Raw genomic sequence first — 21,657 nt, forward strand, 5'->3', positions numbered from 1 at the left:
TAACGCAGCCTCCAGTTTCAATTGTATCTCACATCTCCCTGTATCTGTTCCTCCGATCCATCATCAATAATTTTCGGGCGATATAATCTGCCTAAACATGGTACAGAATTTTCGGGGGATTGTTTCGGTCAAAACAATCCCCCGCCGTAGCTTCATGTCTGATGAAAATACTGTCGAGCTTAATATTACTAATGTGAGTAGAGTAATTCTTTTTCTGTTTACATATTGATTGATATTGAAATCGCTATTTTAATTATACTTTGTTGTTGGTATTGTTGTTTAGTGTGTTGGTGTTGGGGAGTGGGAAGCTATGTCACTTCGCCATCATCATCATCAAAGCGAAAGCCTTTTTGATTGCGAACAAGACGAAGAAGAACTGAAGCTGGTAATAAAATATAAAGAAAATAAGCTAACTTTGTGGGATGCCCAAATTATCCGTGTCAATCTTGAAAGAAAGGTATGTAAGTTCATGACCAAATTATCAAGGTCTATGTTTTTAAACTGGTACATATCAATAACATTCATGCTTGTTGTTGTACTAGTCGATCCGTTGCAGTTTTCAATTTTGATTGCATTTGGATTCATGATTGTTCTTTATCTTTGGATTTTGTTTGCATTAAACCTTCTCTTTTCACTTTTTATTTATATAAAAGGTAGTCTTTTCCTTATTTTCTCACGTTATATGTAATTTTATTTAGTGAAAGAATATTTATATTGTTTGGTATGATTTCTTATATGTTTGTTCCTGTATTAATTCCAGACAAAAATTCTCGATTCATATGTTAAAAAATTGGTGGAGTCCCCCAACTTATCAGATGATGCTACAGAAAAGATTAAAGAAATGATTATTGGAGGTAAAAGACTACTAGTTTTCTTTCCTACTATTTAGTTTTTTTTTACAGTTACTTGTTCCTACTATTTACTTTGATAATTTGTGTGAATGATAATTATATGTTGATTAATATCTGACAAACAGACTCAAAATTAGTTGCTGCTCTAACACCTTTGGTTTTTGAGCGCCTTGTTGAAATCCTGGTCGACGATAAAGTCAATGAATTAACCAAGGTACGTATGATGTCTTGATGAATGCATTGTGTATAAGAGTCTTTTTAATTTTTAAGTCTGTAACTGTTTTGGACTTTTATTTCAGGGATCGGCTGCTTGCATTTTGGGATTTGTAAAATTTGATGAATGCGATGTTGGATTAAAAGAAAAGGCAATTAAAGTTCTTGTGAAGCTAATGTCTGATGACCATGACATAATATCCATTCCTGTAATCTTCACTCTCTCCCCCTTTTATGATGATGACAAAGAAAGCATGAATGCTCCCCCTATCAAAAACACTAAAGGCCTGTAAAACAAAGTTAGAATCAACAGAATATATTGCAGTTTATGATACATGCAATCAATATGAGAATGAGACAACTAAAGACTGAATGAGACACTAGATCAATATGCATAAAAGAGACAGTCTCAATCATTAAATACTTAAAACATAACAACCCATCCCTAAACCAGGATGTCCAGTTGTTATCTAAACAGAATCCAGAATAACGATTAAACACATAAAGCACATCCAGAATCAAAGTTCAAAACCAACACAACCAATCAATCAAAATTCAAAAACCAACACAACCAACAATCAAAATTCAAAAACCAACACAACCAACAATCAAAATTCAAAAACCAACACAACCAACACATAGTCTTAAAAACCAAAAAAGAAACAAACGTCTTAAAAACATCATAATTTCTCCCCCTTCATCATTAAATGGTCCTTAATCGGAATCGTCATCAACGTTAACTGGAGCTTTGCCCTTGCCTGAACCAGAAGCTCTGTTCTGGGATGAAGGAAACACCGGAGCTGAGCCATACTCTGAAAAGAGCTTGTCAAAAGCATCTTTAGCTGGTGCCTTTCCGTCCCTTTCACGAAGCCAGTCAAATATCTTAGCCTTGTATTCTTCTCTGGTCATACCAAAAACTGAAGGTGGAGGAATGGCAGGGAGTGGCAGAGGAGCAGTGATTTCTTCTAAAGTACAATCTCCAATCCAGTCTCGTTTCTTGTGCCAATACATCTTGCTCTTGTCTTGCATGGCTGACAACTGCTGAGATAAAAACTTAGTCTCTGACCCAAGCTTAAAAAACAACTTTACAAACTCCTTTTCCCATGCCTTAGCAGAGGAAACCATCCCTTCCTGCAGAGTCCCAAACTCAAAATCTATGGTCTTAGACAACTTGACATCAGAAGTATGCAATACAGAGAGTTTGGTATTGATATCATCCAAAGATGAACAGACATACTTCCTAAACAACTCAAAAGAAGCATTTAAAATACTAACTTCAGAAGTTAGTGACCCAAGGGATTTTACTGAAGCAAAATGCTGATTAAGATTAGCCAAAGCAGCAGAATTTTCATTTAATTTGATCAACAGAGAATTAAGAAGAGTATTGGTAGGCTGATCAAAGGGGTCTGAGGCATAATTAGGAGACTTAGGAATACCACCAACATTCTTAGAAACATCATCAAAAACTAACTCATTGGACTCAGAGACAATTAAACCATTTAAGGTTAATACTGACAAGTCAAAAACTACAGAAATCTTATCAGACACAGAAGCAGGATTCAAGGCACAAAAATATTCAAATACTTGAGATAAAAGGCCAGGGTATGGTAAATGCATAGAACCATTCTTGGCACAGTGACCCATATTGGATATTATCAAGGAAGCAACATTGCACTGAATCTTTTTAACAAAAACAGACATAAGAAAACAATCTTGGAAAGTGACTCTATCACGACCAGATTTACGAGGCATAACATTCGTATGAAATAAACGAAACAAAAGAAGAGAAACTGGGGTTAAATCATTTACCGAAGGTTTGACTGACACCGAAACAAAATTGTCTCCAAGAATGACCTTGAGCTGTTCCTCGTACTGGAGACCAGGAATGTTTTGAAATGCTTGATGAGTTGTCGACGGACAAACTCCCTTGTCAGAAACACCAGTAAGCCGTGCCAGAAGATCGGCCTTAAAACAAACAGGATTCCCTTGGACTTCCGAAAACACAATATTTCCATCCAAAATACGTAGCTTGGCGTAGAATTCTTTCACTAACTCGGGATAAATAATCTCCGGGGGCGACAACAATGACGAACAACCAACTGAATCAAACAAACCCACAATACCGATTTTCTTCAGAAGATCCAGATCACACAGGCGTTCCTTCAGAATCAACTTTGACATCACTTTCGTCGAAGTAGTCTCCTTTGCATGTCGCTCAAAAGAGCTATCAGTCGTTCCGCTTGATACTTCCGGTTCAAAATTACCGACCCGTTGACGCTTGGAACCTGAAGCTGCATCAGTTGGGGTATGTTGAGCGGTAGATCGAGAACGGGTGAAAGGGGTAGATTTGCGTGCCATGGATAGAGGTGAGAAAGTAGAAAAGAAATGGAGAAAAGGTTTTTGATTGTGATAAAGAGAGAGAAAGTGAATAGGAAACTGAAAGGGTTAAGAAGATTAGGTTAAATAAAAAATGAGAATTGAAGAGATAGAGATTGAAAAGAAGTCGAAGAGATGCATGACAGAAGTTATGTACTGAAAGAGTAATACATGCACGAGTTTCAAGTATATGAAAAGTCTAATCAAAAGATTTACAAAATCTAATGCTATATACACGCATAAACACACGGATAAATAAAATAAAAATAAAAATAAAAATAAATGAAACAGAAATTCATAAACATGAGTACAAGATATAATTAACACGAAACCTAATTTAAAAAACAAACAATAAATGCTCAACAAATATTTAAGTATTATGACATAATTCACATTTAATCACATAAATCATGTAATAAATTACAGAGAACACATACATAATTCACGACGCATTTTACAAAATCTATCTTCAGCTAAAGGCTTAGTGAAGATATCCGCACGCTGTTTCTCAGTAGAAATATAAATAAGCTCAATATTACCTTTAGAAACATTATCTCGTAGAAAATGGTGACGAACATCAATATGCTTAGTACGAGAATGCATAACAGGATTTTTAGAGATATTAATTGCAGAAGTATTATCACAATAAATAGGAATATTTGAGTAAGAAATACCAAAATCCTGCAATGTTTGTTGCATCCACAAAATTTGAGCACAGCAACTTCCAGCTGCAATGTACTCTCCTTCAGCGGTAGAAAGAGCTACTGAAGTTTGCTTTTTACTATGCCATGCAACTAAACAATCTCCTGAAAATTCACAAGCACCACTTGTGCTTTTTCTATCAACCTGTGACCCTGCATAGTCAGCATCTAAAAACCGATTAAGTCAAAGGAAGAGGAGCTTGGATAAAATAATCCCAAGTCACTCGTACCTTTCAAATATTTAAAAATACGTTTAACGGCATTCAAGTGAGATTCTTTAGGTTGAGATTGAAAACAAGCACACAAGCATACACTATACATAATGTCAGGTCGTGAGGCAGTTAAATATAACAATGAACCAATCATACCTCGAAATTTAGTGACATCTACAGGTGTACCTTGTTCATCCTTTGTAAGCTTAACTGAAGTACTCATCGGAGTTGATTTAGGTGTGACATGATCAAGTGCAAATCTTTTGAGTAAATCCTTTATGTACTTGCCTTGGTGAATAAAAATTCCTGCATTAGACTGATTAATTTGCAAACCTAGGAAGTACTGCAATTCACCCATCAAACTCATATCGAATTCCTTATGCATGCAATCAGAAAACCACTTACACAAAGATTCATTAGAAGATCCAAAAACTACATCATCAACATAAACTTGAACTAAAAGAAAGTTATCACGTTTATGAAAAATAAAGAGAGTTGGATCGAGTGTACCACGAATGAAACCATTGTTCATAAGAAACTGACTGAGACGCTCGTACCAACAACGAGGGGACTGTCTCAATCCATAGACAGATTTCTTGAGCTTGTAAACATAGTTAGGGTACTTCTCGTGAATAAAACCTGGAGGCTGCTTCACGTAGACTTCTTCCTTAAGATAGCCATTTAGAAATGCGCTTTTGACGTCCATCTGATAGAGCTTGAACTTCTTGTGAGCTGCAAAGGCCATTAAGATTCGAATAGCTTCTAAACGAGTTACTGGAGCATATGTCTCGTCGTAATCGATTCCTTCCTACTGGTTGTATCACTGAGCAACCAAACAAGCTTTATTTCGAATGATATTTCCATCTTCATCTTTCTTATTCTTGAAAACCCAACGAGTACCAATGATCTTGGCATCCTGAGGAGGTGGGACGAGTTCCCAAACATCGCAACGCTCGAACTGGTTTAATTATTCCTGCATTGTAATAGACCAGTGTTCCTCTGCAACCGCTTCTTGAGCATTCTTTGGTTCGAATTCAGCAACAAAAGCACAGAATGCACACAGATTGTGAAATCTGCTTCGAGTAGAAATCCCTTAATCTAAGTCAGTCAGAAGATTATCTGGTGGATGGTTCTTCACAGTCCTAGAAGACTTAGGAAGTTGAATATTACTCATCTCTTTCTCATTAGAATTGTCTACCTGGAAATGAATAGGAGTTGTCTCATTCAAAAGAGACTGCCTCATTTCCGCTTGTGAAGATTTATCCGGAGGAGTAACAGAATTCACATTTGAAACACTATCGGGAGTCTTTGGAGAGCCAGAAGATTCACCTGAAGCTTGAGTAGATCCTGCAGAATTATCAGAAGACTGAGATGGACCTGGAGAGTCTTGACTGTTTGATTTGTCAGAATGAGACTGACTCTTTTCAGAATGAGACTGTCTCATTTGGGAATGAGACGATAGATCCGCAGTGTCTTCATCAATTTGAGATATATTCCTTGAGGATTCATTGAACGTAATATTGATGGATTCTTCTACTTTGTTCTTGACAGAATTATAAACACGATAAGCTTTGCTTGTAGTAGAATATCCCAAGAAGATTCCTTCCGTAGATTTCGCATCGAATTTACCTCGATTATTTTGAGTATCTAAAATAAAACACTTGGAACCAAAAACTCAAAAATAACTAATGTTAGGAGTCCTTTTCTTAAGCAATTCATACGGAGTTTTAAGCAAAATAGGACGAATAAGTGCTCTATTTAAAACATAACAGGAAGTGTGTACCGCTTCAGCCCAAAATTTTCTTGGAAGCTTACTCTCATGCAGTAGAGTTCTGGTAGTTTCCTGTAGAGTTCTGTTCTTGCGTTCTACTACTCCGTTCTGCTGAGGAGTTCGAGGAGCTGAGAATTCATGAGTGATTCCTCTTGATTTACAGAAGGTTATGAAATCCTTCTCGAATTCACCTCCATGATCACTACGAATAGTCTTGAGCTTAAATGAATACTTAGTCTCAAGGTTAGTAATAAGATCCTTAAACTCAACAAAAGCTTCATCCTTAGTTCGTAAAAATAATACCCAAGTAAAATGAGAATAATCATCAACTATAACAAAAGCATAATTCTTACCTCCCAAACTTACATACCTTTCTGGACCGAAAAGATCTAAATGAAGAAGCTGCAAAGTAACAGAAGTTGATACTTTATTCTTAGCAGTAAAGGAAGTTTTCACCTGTTTTCCAAGCTGGCAAGCTGTGCAAGGTTCTATTTTCTTGTACTTCAGCTTTGGTAAACCTCGAACTAACTCATGTGAAGATATCTTTCGAAGTAGATCCATATGAACATGACCAAGACGCCTATGCCACAGATCTTGTTGTTCATGAACGGTAGCTAGACAAATTTCTTCTTGCTGCTCATCAAAATCTAACACAAAAATATTTCCTTTCCTTTTGGCAACTATAGCAAACTCGTTATTATAAGTACCAATATAGCATACATCTTTATCGAACTTAACCTTATGACCAGCATCAGGAAGTTGACTTACACTAATAAGATTATATTTCAAACCATCAACTAAACGAACATTAGAAATGGCAAACCTGTCATTACCAATGGTGCCTTTTCCAATAATTCTGACGGTGTTTGAATCTCCAAGAGTAACTAAGCCACCTTCCTTGGCAACTAGAGATAGAAACTTGGATTTATCACCTGTCATGTGACGTGAACAACCACTATCGATGATCCATTTATTTCGCGGAACATGGACCTTCAAACAAACCTGCAAGAATTGCTTTATGTCTTAGGTACCCACTTAACCTTGGGTCCTGGTTGGTTAGTATCACAAATCTTATATAAATTTCTATCTAATTTCTTAATCCACATCTGAACAATATTAACAGAAGTATTAGCAGATTTATATCTAGTAGACGATTTATAAGATGAGTTAGAGAAGTGGCCCTTGATACCACATAATCTAGATTCAGATGTAGGGTGGCCAGCTTTGCCATAATCTCGACATTTCTCATAAGGCATCTTATATTTCATAGGAGCTCGCTTATACCCCCTTGAAATGCACGTTTCTTGATTGATTCACAACCTAAACCTCCTTTATCAAGAGAGGATTTTTGTTCTCCAAGAAGAGCATTCAAAGTTCCTTCTCCATGAAAATATTTAGCTAAATCCTTTTCAAGCTGTTCGACTTTCTGCTTTAATTCAGGAACCAGGGGATCAGGAGCACTGTCTTCTTTAACGGTTTCTGGATCAACAGATATTGATTCTTTCTTCAAAGCTTCAAGTCATACATCCTTCATCTCAATCTCATTTTTGAGATATTGATTTTCTTCAGTAAGTTTTGAAACCCTTTCAAGCAATGATCTGTTCTCAGCAACTAGGGCTTCTTCCTTCATGGGGTCATCCATTTCACTAAGAACTTCACTTAAAGCTTGCTTTAAATAAGCATTCTTTTCTTTCAACTTCTTAACCTGGACCTGTAAATTTAAAATAGACGAAGATATATTTGAATTATACTTAATATTCTGTACCTCATCATTATCACTGGAGTTGTCCTCTAGTCCAGCAAAGCAAAGTTGAGCAACTTCATCGTCTGAATCGATCTCCACATCAGATTCATCATCACTCCAGGTAATTAATGCCTTCTTTTTGTTCTTCAGCTTGTAGCAGTCCTTTTTGAAGTGCCCTTTCTTTCCACACTCAAAACAAGTATCCTTGCTTTGATTCACTTTAACCTCCTTGCTTGGATTAGATTTGAAGTCCTTCTTCGGAAACTGTGACTTCATCGGTCGTTTGGAAACATTCCGTTTGGCAAGAAATTTATGAAACTTCTTTGTTAGAAGAGCAATCTCTTCATCAGAATCATCAGGAGACTCATCTGCATCTGCATTAAGTGCAAGAGTTTTCTTACGAGGAGCTTCATCTTCTTCATCATATCTACGTAGCTGATTTTCGAATTCTTCCAATTCACTGAACAGTGTTAGAGTATCCATAGTCGAAAGCAATGTTGAGTCCTGCAGAATGGTAACCTTTGGAGCAAACTTCTTTGGCATTGCTCTGAGGATTTTCCTATTAATCTCAGATTGAGGAATGATCCTTTCCAGAAGTGAGATGGAGTTCATCAATGTCAGAAACCTCCCTTGAGCATCTCGCATGCTTTCATCTCTTTCCAACCTGAAACCTTCATAGTCACTCATTAACATACTTAATTTTACTTCACGTACCTTAGACGTGCCTTCGTGGCTGACTTTGATCGTATCCCAAATCTGCTTGGCAGTAGTACATGCTGAAACTTTTCTTAATTATGTAGCTACCATGCCATTGAGAAGTGAGTTCATAGCTTTAGCATTGGAATTCATTGCGTTCACTTCTTCGGGAGAGAGATCCTTGAGAGATTTTGGCTTCCCTTCTTTCATAGGAATTGTGAAACCGTTTTCTACAGCATCTCATTCAAATGCATCACGCTGGAGAAAGATTTTCATCTGAAACTTCCAGTCATTGTAGTTTTCAGCACCATGAAGCAGTGGTGGATAATTGTTTGAATACCTATCTGGTTGAGCCATGGATCGCTAGCAAAATAAACACTAAAAAGAGAATTAAATGCACCTGCTCTCATACCAAATGAAATTCGATGGCTCGATAGATAAAATAATATTCTAACTGTCAAGGCGAATGGGACAGTCTCTTATGCAAATGGGACAGTCCCTTTACAAATGAGACAGGGTATGGGACAGTCTCTTTTCACTGCAGAAAGTAAAATACTGAAATATAAATGCAGTAATAAAGAAATTAAACAATGCAGAACACCAAGAGTTTTCACTTGGTTCAGCCCCTACACCTAGTCTATGGCCTACATCCAAGTCCCCATGCCAACTAGCATAGAGAATGTATTATATCCACTTAAAACAAAGTACTTACAAACTTTCCTTGATTACAAACTTGGCCCACTTGAAAGAACCCTTTCCCTAGCACACAGCTACCTAGCACAAAACTACTTGGCCTTCCTGTTGTAATCAACCTCCCACAACCCGGGACAAGTGATATAATACACGATTCAGTTACAAGAATGTAATATGAAATTTTACAACTCAAACTAAGTTTCTTGTTTTTCTGGATATGAATATCTCAGGTATGAAACAAGAAAATGATTTCAGATGATGAAAGATTCTCGTGAAAGTGTTAGCTTCAAATCTGAAATGAAGAGTTGTATTTATAAGCAAAGTTCTAACAGAATTATTTTCAAACACAAGATAAGATAGATAAGATTTGAATATAAGTTTGTTTGAAAATATTTGAATGAATACTTGAGAAGCTAGTCTGTAAGTTGTTTGAAAAAGATAAACCAAGTAAAAGATAAGATTTGAATAATTCAAACTTGGCTTATAAGATAAGGTGGTGGGTTTGTTTGAGATAAGGTTTATCCAGATAAACAAGATTTACACAAACCTTAACAACCTAATACTAAACCTGCGGGATACACTTCCAGGAAGATTGAACAACCTGCATTCTGATAAACATTGCTGAGATCTCGGATGATTCCAATCTGAAGTCTTCATTCTGTTGCTAAGAACTCTTATCATCATAAACACTTGAATTAACACACTCAGCTAGTCAGTTTTATAATTTTGGTTGAAGTGAATGAATGCCTAATCCTATGTATATATGTACTATGTTTAGGTTTTGAGAACATTGACACGCTTTGCCTATCTTTCTGCTGATTGTGCACATTTTATCATTGAGAATGGCGCTTTAGAAGGTGCGGTTGCAGTTGTTAATAAACCTATTTTTCCTTCTCCCAAGTGGATCCAAAACTTGGCGAAGTTTGTGGTGGTAGTTGTTCGTCGAGTGCAAGTTCCAAATGACAAGGTTATAAACTTGTCCACTTCTCTAACTCCCTCTTCTCATAGAGCAAGCTACAACTACTTACATATTTTTAACAATACAATTGTTGGCAGGTAGGGGCAATTGTAACTAATTTGAACAAGATACTTAACATTGAAGGGTTGGCTAATCTTCGCTGTATAGTGAGAGCATGCTACATACTTTCGTATATTTCAGTTGACCGGTGGGTAAATGAAGGAAATATCCTAAACAATATAATTCTCCTTATCTGGTAAGTGGATTCTGTATCTATTTTTTGTGGTTGTATCTTTCCTGAAACCTGATAGTTAACTGTGATATTTTGCTGTGATGTTTCAGTAACAAAAGTGATATGGTCGCCTCTTCTGCACTTAGAGTAGCTGCATATACTGTGAAATCTGAAAATTCTCGCAAGGTATGCTCAGATGTTATGCATTATATCTAAACCTGTGAACTTTTTAAAAAGAAATGATTATCGAATGCTTTGGAGTTTTAACTTGAAGTTTAATACATAAGGATGTTTCTACCAGCAAACCCAGAAACTATATATATAGGGCTGTCTATATGAACAAATACATTTGAGTCTTGCGTTGTAATGTCCACATAATATGCAGAGCTGGTTTGTGATATTCTAATAGTTTCACAAACTGTTGGCTATGTATTTTGAACTTAAGTTACTAGATAATAAACCTCTATATTCAGCCAACTTTTAGAAGATGTATAAAATTATTTTTTTACAAATACACTGTTTCTAAAGATTTGAACTTACTAATGACAACTAACATTGTTGAACTGTCAATTATGTAGTCATTGTTTAGAGTTTAATTAGAGTTAAAAATGGTCTCTTATCATCATATTTAACATGTGCATTACTAATTTATAGCTTGAAAAGTGATATAGAGGTGTTCCTTACAATACAAGCATGTTCACGAGTGGTCTTTCTTTGTGTCTAATGAACTATTCATTCTCGCAGACCTTGACCAAAAACTATAATTTTTTGCAACACCTTGGATGGAGCGAGATATGGAGCAAGCCTAAGAGCTTTCCGAAGGATGCTTGTTACATAATTTCAAATATAGCTACTGAAGGCGGAACATTCATTAAAGTTAGTTTTAATATTAAGAAATATATACGTTATTGTTTGATTTCACTTTGCCTTTATCCATGATTGACTTCTTTTATGTATGATGTTGGAGGAATTTCGTAACAACACGAAATCGGAGGGTTGCTGGAATATTAGAGCAATTTGTGTGTAGTTGTGAGATTAGGGTTTATGAAAAAAAGGGGCTGGACTTGGGAGGTGTCTCGATTTGTCTCGTTGTATCGGATCCCTTTGCCAAGATGCCTGCGTACCAATTTATATTGGATCAAGCCTACGCAGTTCTGTGAAATTTGGGCTTATCCCTAAGAGACTTTAGGGATAAGTTTCGTTAATGTGGTAATTACCGATTTTATCTGATTTAATCTGAGCGTTGTGATATCTTCCTGATTTGAAGAATATCGTTGAGAGATATTTTCCGTTATTGATTTATTGAGATTGATTCTTTCCTCGTTTCGGAGAGAGGATAACTTGGGGCTTAAGCAATTAATTATTAGCCGTAATTAATAATTAACAAATTACGGAATTATTAAAAAGTATTTGTCATGCCAAAACGTGGCATAACAACTACCCCCCAGTTCTTCAGTGTAGCTTGCTGCAGTGGAGAACTAAATATTCTTCAATCGCTGAAACAACTAAAAACCGGAGTTTAGTAAATAACATAGAGCACCTTCGTGCTCAAAACAATTATGCGAATGCACGTGCGAGACCATGCAAGATCCAAAAAAGATACATATTTCCCTTGTTTGTGGTTGTGCGAGCACAAATTTATAAATCCATTGCGAACAATGATGTTAAGTTGGACCTTGACGTACACACTTCAAGATAGATATAACAGCCGATTGTAAAATTGTATTATTGAGGTGAACTGCTAGTATTATATGAATGTAACAAGATCAACAAACATGCCTTCAGCAAAAGATAAGGCGGAACTCCCGACCTTCAATCTCATTCTGTACTTAAGATAAGGTGAGCTCGCACCTTGAATCTCTTTCCATACTTGAGATAAGGTGAGCTCATACCTTCAATCTTTCCATTTGTAATCTTTCTGCCTATCTAGGCGTAAGGTGTCAACAATACAAGTTCACAATCGGTAGTGTATATCATTCCAAGTGGTTGTCTTAGCTACTAAACATAGCAATTCCCATTCACAAGTTTGAAAATATTTTTCGACATATATGTATTATCGCGACAGTATATGCAAAATATTTTAAACGCAATTCAAACATAATAAATATGCCAATTTAAAATTGTCACGATATTTATTTTTCCCAAAAATAATGCTCTTTCTTAAATATTTTCCCAAAATTATGCATCTCGCATATATAATTTATTTTTCCAAAAGATGCAGCTCGTACGATCTTCTAAAAATCCACAATTCTCTCAAATAAATATCTCGTACGATTTTTTCCCAAAATATGTGTGTCGTCCAAAATTAAGATGACGCAATAATTTTACAATCATAAAAATATGTGACTCGCACGAATTTTATCACTAAATATTTTTCTTATAAAAAATTAGAAGAAAAACATAATATCTATGCATTCATCACGTAATAATAAATTTGCAGAAATAAATCAGGAGAAGAAAAATCTTATCTTTATTTTCCGCTTCTAACAGGCTGTGAATTTCCGAGTGCCACCATTTTTCTATGGTGCGTTTTAGTGTTCCTCAAGTTTTTTGTCCTTTCTTTTTTCCTGCTGGCCCCGCAATCTCAACATGACATGTTCATTCGTCATTCTTTTTACTCCATGGTTGCTTCCCTTTTTTTTTATTTCTCCTTGTCCGTGCGTGTATATTACCTTAACAAGTCCGTCCGCGTGTGACTACAAACGCCTGATCGTTGGGTTTTCTTAAATGCCACGGGTCGCTCCATGTTAAATATTATTTTTTTTGCCAAGTTTGCATGCCGCCGCTGGGTCTTGTTATTCATCATGAGACTGCCTTTGCTGCACCATGTTGCACCGCCTGGACTCCGCTGAATTGTGTGTTATTGTACATCCATATAGGATATATCTGCCACGAGCCCCCTTTTTTTTTCACCATCGGTAATTGACTATCGATCCCCCATTGTATGGATGAACCATAAACCCACGAGTTTTGTAATATTATTCGTCCTCCTCGAATAATAAGGCCCTCCTTCTAGCGCCAAATATTATAGGGAGAATTTCGTATAACAATGTTGTGGAGGTTAATGGGCGGAACAAAGATCAAGGACGGTGTTTGAGGGCGGAGGAAGGTTGTTTGGTGGTGGCTGAGCTTGTATGTGGACTCCTTAAGAAAGAATAGGGTTTGTTATTCTCTGTCAAGTGTCGACTTATCCCTCATACAAGTGCCTACGTACCCTATTTATAGGGATCAAGCCTCACGTAGTTCTTGGGGAACAAGTCACGTAGGCTAGGGTTAGGACTCTTCAGCCCGTGCAGCCCAAGCCCACGATAAAGTCAGGCCTTCAGCCAATTAGTCACGTAAATCTCGATCGGCTCCACACGCTTCCTACAATCTCGCGGCATCTCCGCAATCCTTCCCGTGATTGTAGGAACAACCCGTGTCGACCCCGAAATCTACGAGAAACTCAGTCATCTATGAGTCACTTTCCATGTTGCACACAAAGTCTTTCGATGCGGGCCGGCCTGGTCACCTCGGCCCGCACCGCCTTCAAACAATAAATATAATGTTACCTCTGTTTCTATAAGATGTGGGCTCATGAGCTCAGCCCGTGTGTGGGCAGCTAAGCCCACCTCGCATGAAGGCACCTGAGCCCACCTCGCGTGGGCACAACCGAGCTCAGCTCGCATATGAGAGCCCAAATGACAAATGTGAGCTCACCTTACATGTGTGAGCCCAGCTCGCATGTCCTCACTTGAGCCCAGCTCGCGTGTTTGAGCCCATCTCTCATGTCATCACTTGAGCTCAGCTCGCATGTTTGAGCCCAGCTCTCATGTCATCACTTGAGCCCAGCTCGCATGTTTGAGCCCAGCTCTCATGTCATCACTTGAGCCCAGCTCGCATGTTTGAGCCCAGCTCGCATGTTACGAGCCCAGCCCGCATGTGCTGGCCCAAGTCATATAAATCCATGGTTCTAGCCCACACACGAGAGTCCAGCTATTTAGTACACCCATAGGGACCTGTTTAGGGCCCATGGCCGAAAGCGGGCATAACAACTGGGGGGTAGTTGTAATAATTGGCATATTGCTGACACTTATCACAAGCTCGGGAGAATTCAAAGGCGTCTTTTTTCAGCGTTGGCCAGTAGTAGCCTTGACGGAGGATTTTCTGAGCTAGAGAGCTACCCCCCGAGTGATTGCCACAAATACCCTCGTGTACTTCCCTTAGGATGTAGTTGCATTCCTCCCCATGTATGCATTTCAGAAGAGGAACACTGAACCCCCTTCTGTATAGAATCTCGTCGTATATCACATAGCGGGCTGCTTTGTATTTTATTCTCCTTGCCTCGTTCTTTTCATCCGGAAGTGAACCTTCTCTTATGTATGCTAGAATAGATGTCATCCACGTGGGGCCGAGCTCATTATTGAGGCTGCCCACCTCGTGCTCGGGCACACTAGGTTGCCTCTGTATATCAAGGGGCACGGTCCCTAGCAAAGTGCTCTCGCGGCGTGAACCGAGCTTAGCTAGCTCGTCCGCGCCTTCATTCTGCCCACGCGAGCCTCACCTCGTTGAATCTTGCGATTATCCTCTGTGCGCACTTCAGGTAAAGCTCTGTTCTCGGCCCCTTAGCTTGATACCCCCCATTTATCTGATAGACCACAATCATGGAGTCACTAAACACATTCAAATTCTCGACCTTCATTTCCAAAGCTAGCTTGAGACCGTTGATCAGGGCCTCATACTCGGCATCATTGTTGGTTGCATGAAAGGCCCAATGGGTCGCATGTCTGATTTTGTGAGCCTCTGGGCTGATTAGCTCGATTCCAGCTCCTGCTCCATCACCGTTAGAGGCACCATCCACATATAGGCTCCACCATGGGGCACTATTTTGTCTCTCCAGTCCAACTTCTTCTGTGCTAGGTATAACAACAAGGGCTCTCGGCTCCACTTCTTGATGTGGGGGAAATTCTAGCACAAAATCGGCCAGGGCTTGGCCTTTGATCGCAGTCCTTGGCTTATAATCCACCTCGAATTGGCTGAGCTCAACCGTCCACTTCAACATTCGACCAGAAGATTCTGGTCTATGCATCACTTGTCTGAGGGGGTAGGAGGTTCGCACTTCTATCTTATGTGCCTGAAAATAGGGCCTGAGTTTTCGGGAGGCCAGAATCAGAGCATACGCTAGCTTTTCGAGGCTTGTGTATCGAGTCTCGGCATCGGCTAGCCTTTTACTCACATAATATACCGGGAGCTGGACACCATCCTCCTCTCGGACTAATACTGCACTTATTGCAAAGTCGGAGACGGCCAAGTATAGGATCAAAGTTTCTCCTGCTTTTGGGTTGGTCAACATGGGAGGGCTACTGAGATGCTTCTTTATGTTCTGAAAGGCTTCCTCACATTCTTCGGTCCACTTAAAGTTCCTCCCCACTCCTTTGATTGCTTTGAAGAACTCTTGGCATTTATCGGAGGATTTTGAGACGAAGCGGTTTAAGGCAGCCACTCGTCCTATTAAGCTTTGAACATCCTTCACCCGTTGAGGGGATCTCATCTCGAGTAGTGCTTGTATCTTGGCTGGGTTGGCCTCAATGCCTCTATGGTTGACAATAAATCCCAAAAACTTCCCCGATTCAACCCCAAACACGCATTTCTGGGGGTTGAGTTTCATTCTGTACTCCCTTAGGATCTGGAACATTTCTGCCAGGTGGCGGACATGATCCCTCGCTTCTTTCGATTTCACCAGCATGTCGTCTACATAGGCCTCCATAGTCTTCCCCAATTGATGTTTGAACATCTTATTCACCAGCCTCTGATAGGTTGCCCCCGCATTAAGGAGCCCGAAGGGCATCCCGATGTAACAGTAAAGGCCCCGATCAGTAATAAAGGAGGTGTGCTCCTGATCTGGCCCATACATGGGGATTTGGTTATATCCCGAATAAGCATCCATAAAACTAAGCAGCGCGTGCCCAGCCGTGGAATCAACCAGCTGGTCGATTCGGGGTAGAGGAAAGCTGTCCTTCGGGCAAGCTTTGTTCAGGTCGGTGAAGTCTACACATGTCCTCCACTTGCCATTGGGCTTCTTGACAAGCACAGGGTTGGCCAGCCACACGGGGTAGAAGGCTTCTCTCACAAGTCCTGCCTCCATTAATCTATCTACTTCTTCTCTGAGGGCCTCTGCCCTCTCTCCACTAATCAGCCGTCTCTTTTGCCTAACCCCCTTCTTTTTCGGGTCCAAGTTGAGCCGGTGGCATATGTCATTTGGGTCAATCCCTATCATATCGGAGTGTGACCATGCAAAAACATCCAAATTCTCCCTTAGGAAGCGGGCTAGATCCTCTCTCAAGTCAGGACTTAGGTTAGAGCCTATTCTGAGTACCTTGGAGGGATCATTTGGGTCTACCAAGATCGGGATTGTGTCCTCTGCGGCCCCGACCCTCTCGACCATTGAGGGCATTCTCGGGTCTAGATCTGCTCGAGCCTCGCTAGTTTTTTCCATTTCCGTGATTGCCAAACCTTCCGCATCCTTGAGCTCGGTTTGGTGAGCTTGGGTCGGGTTTATCAAGCGTTCAGAGGTCGCAGTTACAGTTCGAGTGATTCCGTCGGATGGGTCCATAGTGATTGTTGTTTCTTTGCGTGCCCACTTCCCTCTCCTAAGTGTTGCAGTGATTTATTCTGGGCTCTCTTCTTCATCACTTGCTTCCTCTACAATCCCCTCTTGTATCAACATGATGGGCTGAGATGCTTCCATTAGTAAGGCCCCTGGGCGTGGTTCCACATGAATTCCCATGTGCTCGAAGTAGTTCTCGGGCAACTCCTCAATTGAAATCAAATTACAAGTCTCGTGGCCCTCAGGACGTATTCTTTTCCTGCCCTCTGCCTCTTCCATGGGGATGTCGCACTCACCTGCTTCAGCTACCTCCCTTGAGGCATTTCTTGACTCGGCCGCTTTGAGTGCCTGGTTGTAGCAGACCCTGGATTCGTATTGACAGCTCTTCAAGATGCCTACCCCCGTGGGGGTTGGGAATTTTATCGTCATATGATGGATCGAGGTCACCATCCTCATTGCCCTCATAAGGGGTCTGCCCACTATAACATTGTAGGCACAAGGCTGGTCTACGACTGTAAACATAGCGATCTGGGTGGCCACATGAGGCTCCTCTCCTATGGTCACCGGGAGCCGAATTGTCCCTTTCACTCCGATCGAGTCTCCCGTGAACCCGTACAGGTGCCCACCTGTTGAGGTTAATTCTCTATCCAATAATCCCAGTTTTTTGTAGGCATCATAAGTCAAAACATCAGCCGAACTCCCGGTGTCCACCATTGCTCGGTGAACATTCACCGTCCCAATCTTCATTTTTATGACTAGGGCATCGGTATGAGGGTAATGCACCCATTTTGCATCATTCTCTTTAAATACGATATCATCGACCTCCCTTTCAAAGAGCTCCGGGGGCCTTTGGCTTAGATGATTGACGTTGGTGAGCGGCTTGTCCTTTGCTTCCCGGGCATATCTGTCCATCGCCTTCCGGCTGTCTCCACCAATGTGAGACCCGCCTAGAATAATATGAATACTACCAGCCCGAGGGACCCTTTCTTTGTCTTCTGGGGGTGGAGGAGGGACGGTATGATAATCCGTCCTGTGTCTTCGAACCTCCTTGACAACCCACTCCGTAAGCTTCCCTTGTCTAATCAAAGTCTCGATCTCATCCTTTAGTTGTCTACAATCAGCTGTATCGTGTCCGGTGGCCTCATGGTATGCACAATACTTCGAAGTGTCTCTTTTATTGTAGTCTGTGAGAGGAGTTGCCTTCCTGAATACCCCCTTCCCCACATATGTAGCATATATGTGGTCGATTGAGGCTACCAGAGGAGTGTGTGTCTGCCATTTGCTTGTATAAGGCCTCCCCGAATCTTTTGTGGTCTCTTTGCCACGGGCAGACTTTTTCGGGCTCGAACTACGCCGATATGTCTTCCTCCTTTCGTCAGGGCTTGAGGATCGGTCCCTCTTGTCTCGATAGCTTTCGCTGATTTTCAGCTCTCTCATCGATTTCTCTACCCTCTTGAAGGGTTCGGCTTGCTCATAGAACTCGGCCAAGGTCCTCGGCTCACTCGCTTGGAGGCTCTTCCAAAATTTCGATCCTTCTTTCAGCCCTGCTATCAAGAAATTTTTGATGGTCTCCTCACTGGCTCCTCTCACCTTGGGGACCTCGGCGTTGAACCGACGAAAGTATTCTGCCAAGGGCTCCCCCTCCCTTTGCTTGATGTTGGCTAACGTGGCCACAGGAGGCGAATAGTGGAGGGTCGACTGAAATTGTCTGACGAACAAGTCCTCTAATTGCCTCCACGTTCTTATGCTAGCCGGTCCCAACTTGGAGAACCATTGTTGGGCACTACCTCTGAGTGATGCCGCGAAGAGTCTGCAACGGGTCATCTCCGGCACCTGATAGACTTCCATCTCAGTGTTAAATTGAATAAGGTACTCCGCCGGGTCGGCTTCGCCGTTGAATAGAAGGTCGGGGTTGTGCCTAAACACCCGAGGTAGGGGGGATGATCGGATAGCAGCCGTAAACGGAGAGGGGGCAGCCGAAGCAGGGGGCCCTCTCTTCTCTTGCTCCATCTCATCTAAGATCCTTCTCAGGTCCCTTACTCTAACAACTTCTCCTTCTCTGTCACCTCCCGCATTACTCGAATGATGTGAGCCCTGAGGTCGTTCGCGGCGTCCCCCTCCTCCAGCTCGGTCCTGCGACTCCTCTTCACGATTGTATCTGCGTCTATGTCGCTCCTCCCTCCTGGGTGAGGTGTGTTGACGTCTTTCCGGAGGGGTCGTTGCCCGTTCCCTTTTCGAGCCTCTTTTATCCACGGGCTCTTTCTCTTCTCTCTCCTTCTTACAATTCTCCAATTTGAGCCTGAGGTCATGTTCGCTTAGTTTTCTACCCACTCGGTCTAGCACGCTAGTTGACCTTGCCTCAGATGAAGCTGGCTTCGGCCCCGATCTCGTAGAGATCTGGCTGCCCCGCTCATCATGGCCTCGGGGTATATCTTCCTTTTCACGTGATGTTTCTTTCTTCTGTTTGGTCTCGGTTGCCACGTCATCAAAATCGTGGATCAGCTTCTTCTGAGGGCATTTGCCCTTCCAGCTACGCTGTGAGACCTTGAGGCGGCGCGCCTTACGCTTGGCGTTCCGGACCGAGCTTCTTTCTACCTTTGACATTCGGGCGTTGATCTGATTCATCTGATCGGCCAGCCCTTCGAGATACGTCATCACAGCCTGCCCGTCCACGGTTGCAATTGGTGGAGGTGGCGCCTGATTCTCTGGGGGCGTGTGTTCGAAAGTAGGGTCCTTCTTGCCTCCGCTCCCTGGTGTCGTCGCTTGCTTGCTTTCTTTGGTCATCTTTCTCCCTAAGATGAATTGCCCTCCTTCTAGCGCCAAATGTTGTTGGAGGAATTTCGTAACAACACGAAATCGGAGGGTTGCTGGAATATTAGAGCAATTTGTGTGTAGTTGTGAGATTAGGGTTTATGAAAAAGAGGGGCTGGACTTGGGAGGTGTCTCGATTTGTCTCGTTGTATCGGATCCCTTTGCCAAGATGCCTGCGTACCAATTTATATTGGATCAAGCCTACGCAGTTCTGTGAAATTTGGGCTTATCCCTAAGAGACTTTAGGGATAAGTTTCGTTAATGTGGTAATTACCGATTTTATCTGATTTAATCTGAGCGTTGTGATATCTTCCTGATTTGAAGAATATCGTTGAGAGATATTTTCCGTTATTGATTTATTGAGATTGATTCTTTCCTCGTTTCGGAGAGAGGATAACTTGGGGCTTAAGCAATTAATTATTAGCCGTAATTATTAATTAACAAATTACGGAATTATTAAAAAGTATTTGTCATGCCAAAACGTGGCATAACAATGTATAATTGTAGATGTGAATCTTAACTGTATTTCATTAGCTCTGCTCCTGACTACCATTATAACTCGAATTAATAGGATTTGGACATGTACGGCCTGATGGATGCTCTCTTTAAACTCCTTGAAACGGCTGACTATGATGTAAGGAAGGAGGCAGCATGCACAATTCATAATGTCATTAGTTGTCATAGGTATGAATTGACAAGGAAGCTGATAGATGTTACAGTAACTTAGATTCGGATAGAATTGACTTGCAGTCATTCTGCAAGTGCTCGGTTTCATCTTGACATCACTTAAATCTAAGGTTCTAATATAATTTCACTAATTAAAAGGAAGGAAGCTGTATAATCTCCTAAATGCACGCGTAATTACTTGAAATTAGGGTTGGCAAATTAATCTGATTTAACGGATACCCGATCCGAAATCCAAAATTTTGGATTTACCGAACCCGATTTTTTGGATTTAGATTTGGATATGTATTTAATTTTTAAACCCTAAAATTTTTGGATTTGGATTTGGATATTAGGTATACCGATTCGAAACCTGATCCGAAATCCAAAACTCTATCTGAATCGGATCCGGACCCGAAATCCGAAAAAACCCAAATTTATATATATATATATAATTAATATTATATATATATATAATTAATATTATATATATATCATATTAAAATTTTATATATTATATATTGTAATATTATATATATGTATATATTAATAATATATATTATACATATTATTATATAATTTTTAGAATATATATTTTTATATTTATGTTAAAAATTACTTAATTATAAAGTTTAATTAAATATAATTATTCAGTCATTTAAACGGGTGATAACGTTTATAAGGTTAACAAAATATCTTTTAGTAATAAACCAAAAAAAACTGGGTATCAATTGAGTTGATTTTTTAAATATTAGCCATATATAATAACACAATTAATGAAGTGGTGCAGTGGTTGAAGATGACATGTTAAAACTCTTTCTCTACAAGTTGCGTGTTTGATCACAAACACTTGCAATATCAATAATTATACAATTTTTCAGATTTCGGGTTGGGGTTTCAGGTATGAATACCCAATTCAAAAAAAATTCTTGTTTCGGGCATACCCAAATCTGATCCGAAATCCGATGGATCTGGTTCGGGTATTCATTTTCGGGTATTTTTCGGGTTCGGGTTGGGTTCAGATATAAAAAAAATTTTGGGTTTGAATATAAATTCTGTAATACCCGATCCGACCCGATTGTCATTTCTACGTGGAACACATTTACCATGGGATGAAAAATATACTTATAATGTGTTTTGTTGTTGGCGT

General features: G+C 40.2%; 1 protein-coding gene across 1 annotated transcript; it reads left to right on the forward strand.

The window, feature by feature from the left end:
- On the forward strand, window positions 1-20,571 carry LOC141664479 (uncharacterized). Its single transcript, XM_074470431.1, has 10 exons — window positions 1-193; window positions 284-457; window positions 761-854; window positions 977-1,065; window positions 1,151-1,273; window positions 10,036-10,224; window positions 10,314-10,471; window positions 10,558-10,633; window positions 11,192-11,323; window positions 20,416-20,571. The coding sequence occupies exons 1-10, from the start codon at window positions 98-100 to the stop codon at window positions 20,569-20,571; spliced, it is 1,287 nt and encodes a 428-aa protein (XP_074326532.1). The 5' UTR covers window positions 1-97.
- The last annotated feature ends 1,086 nt before the right edge of the window (window positions 20,572-21,657 follow it).

The sequence above is a fragment of the Apium graveolens genome, chromosome 6 (genome assembly GCF_009905375.1).
Source record: "Apium graveolens cultivar Ventura chromosome 6, ASM990537v1, whole genome shotgun sequence".
Lineage (NCBI taxonomy): Eukaryota > Viridiplantae > Streptophyta > Magnoliopsida > Apiales > Apiaceae > Apium > Apium graveolens.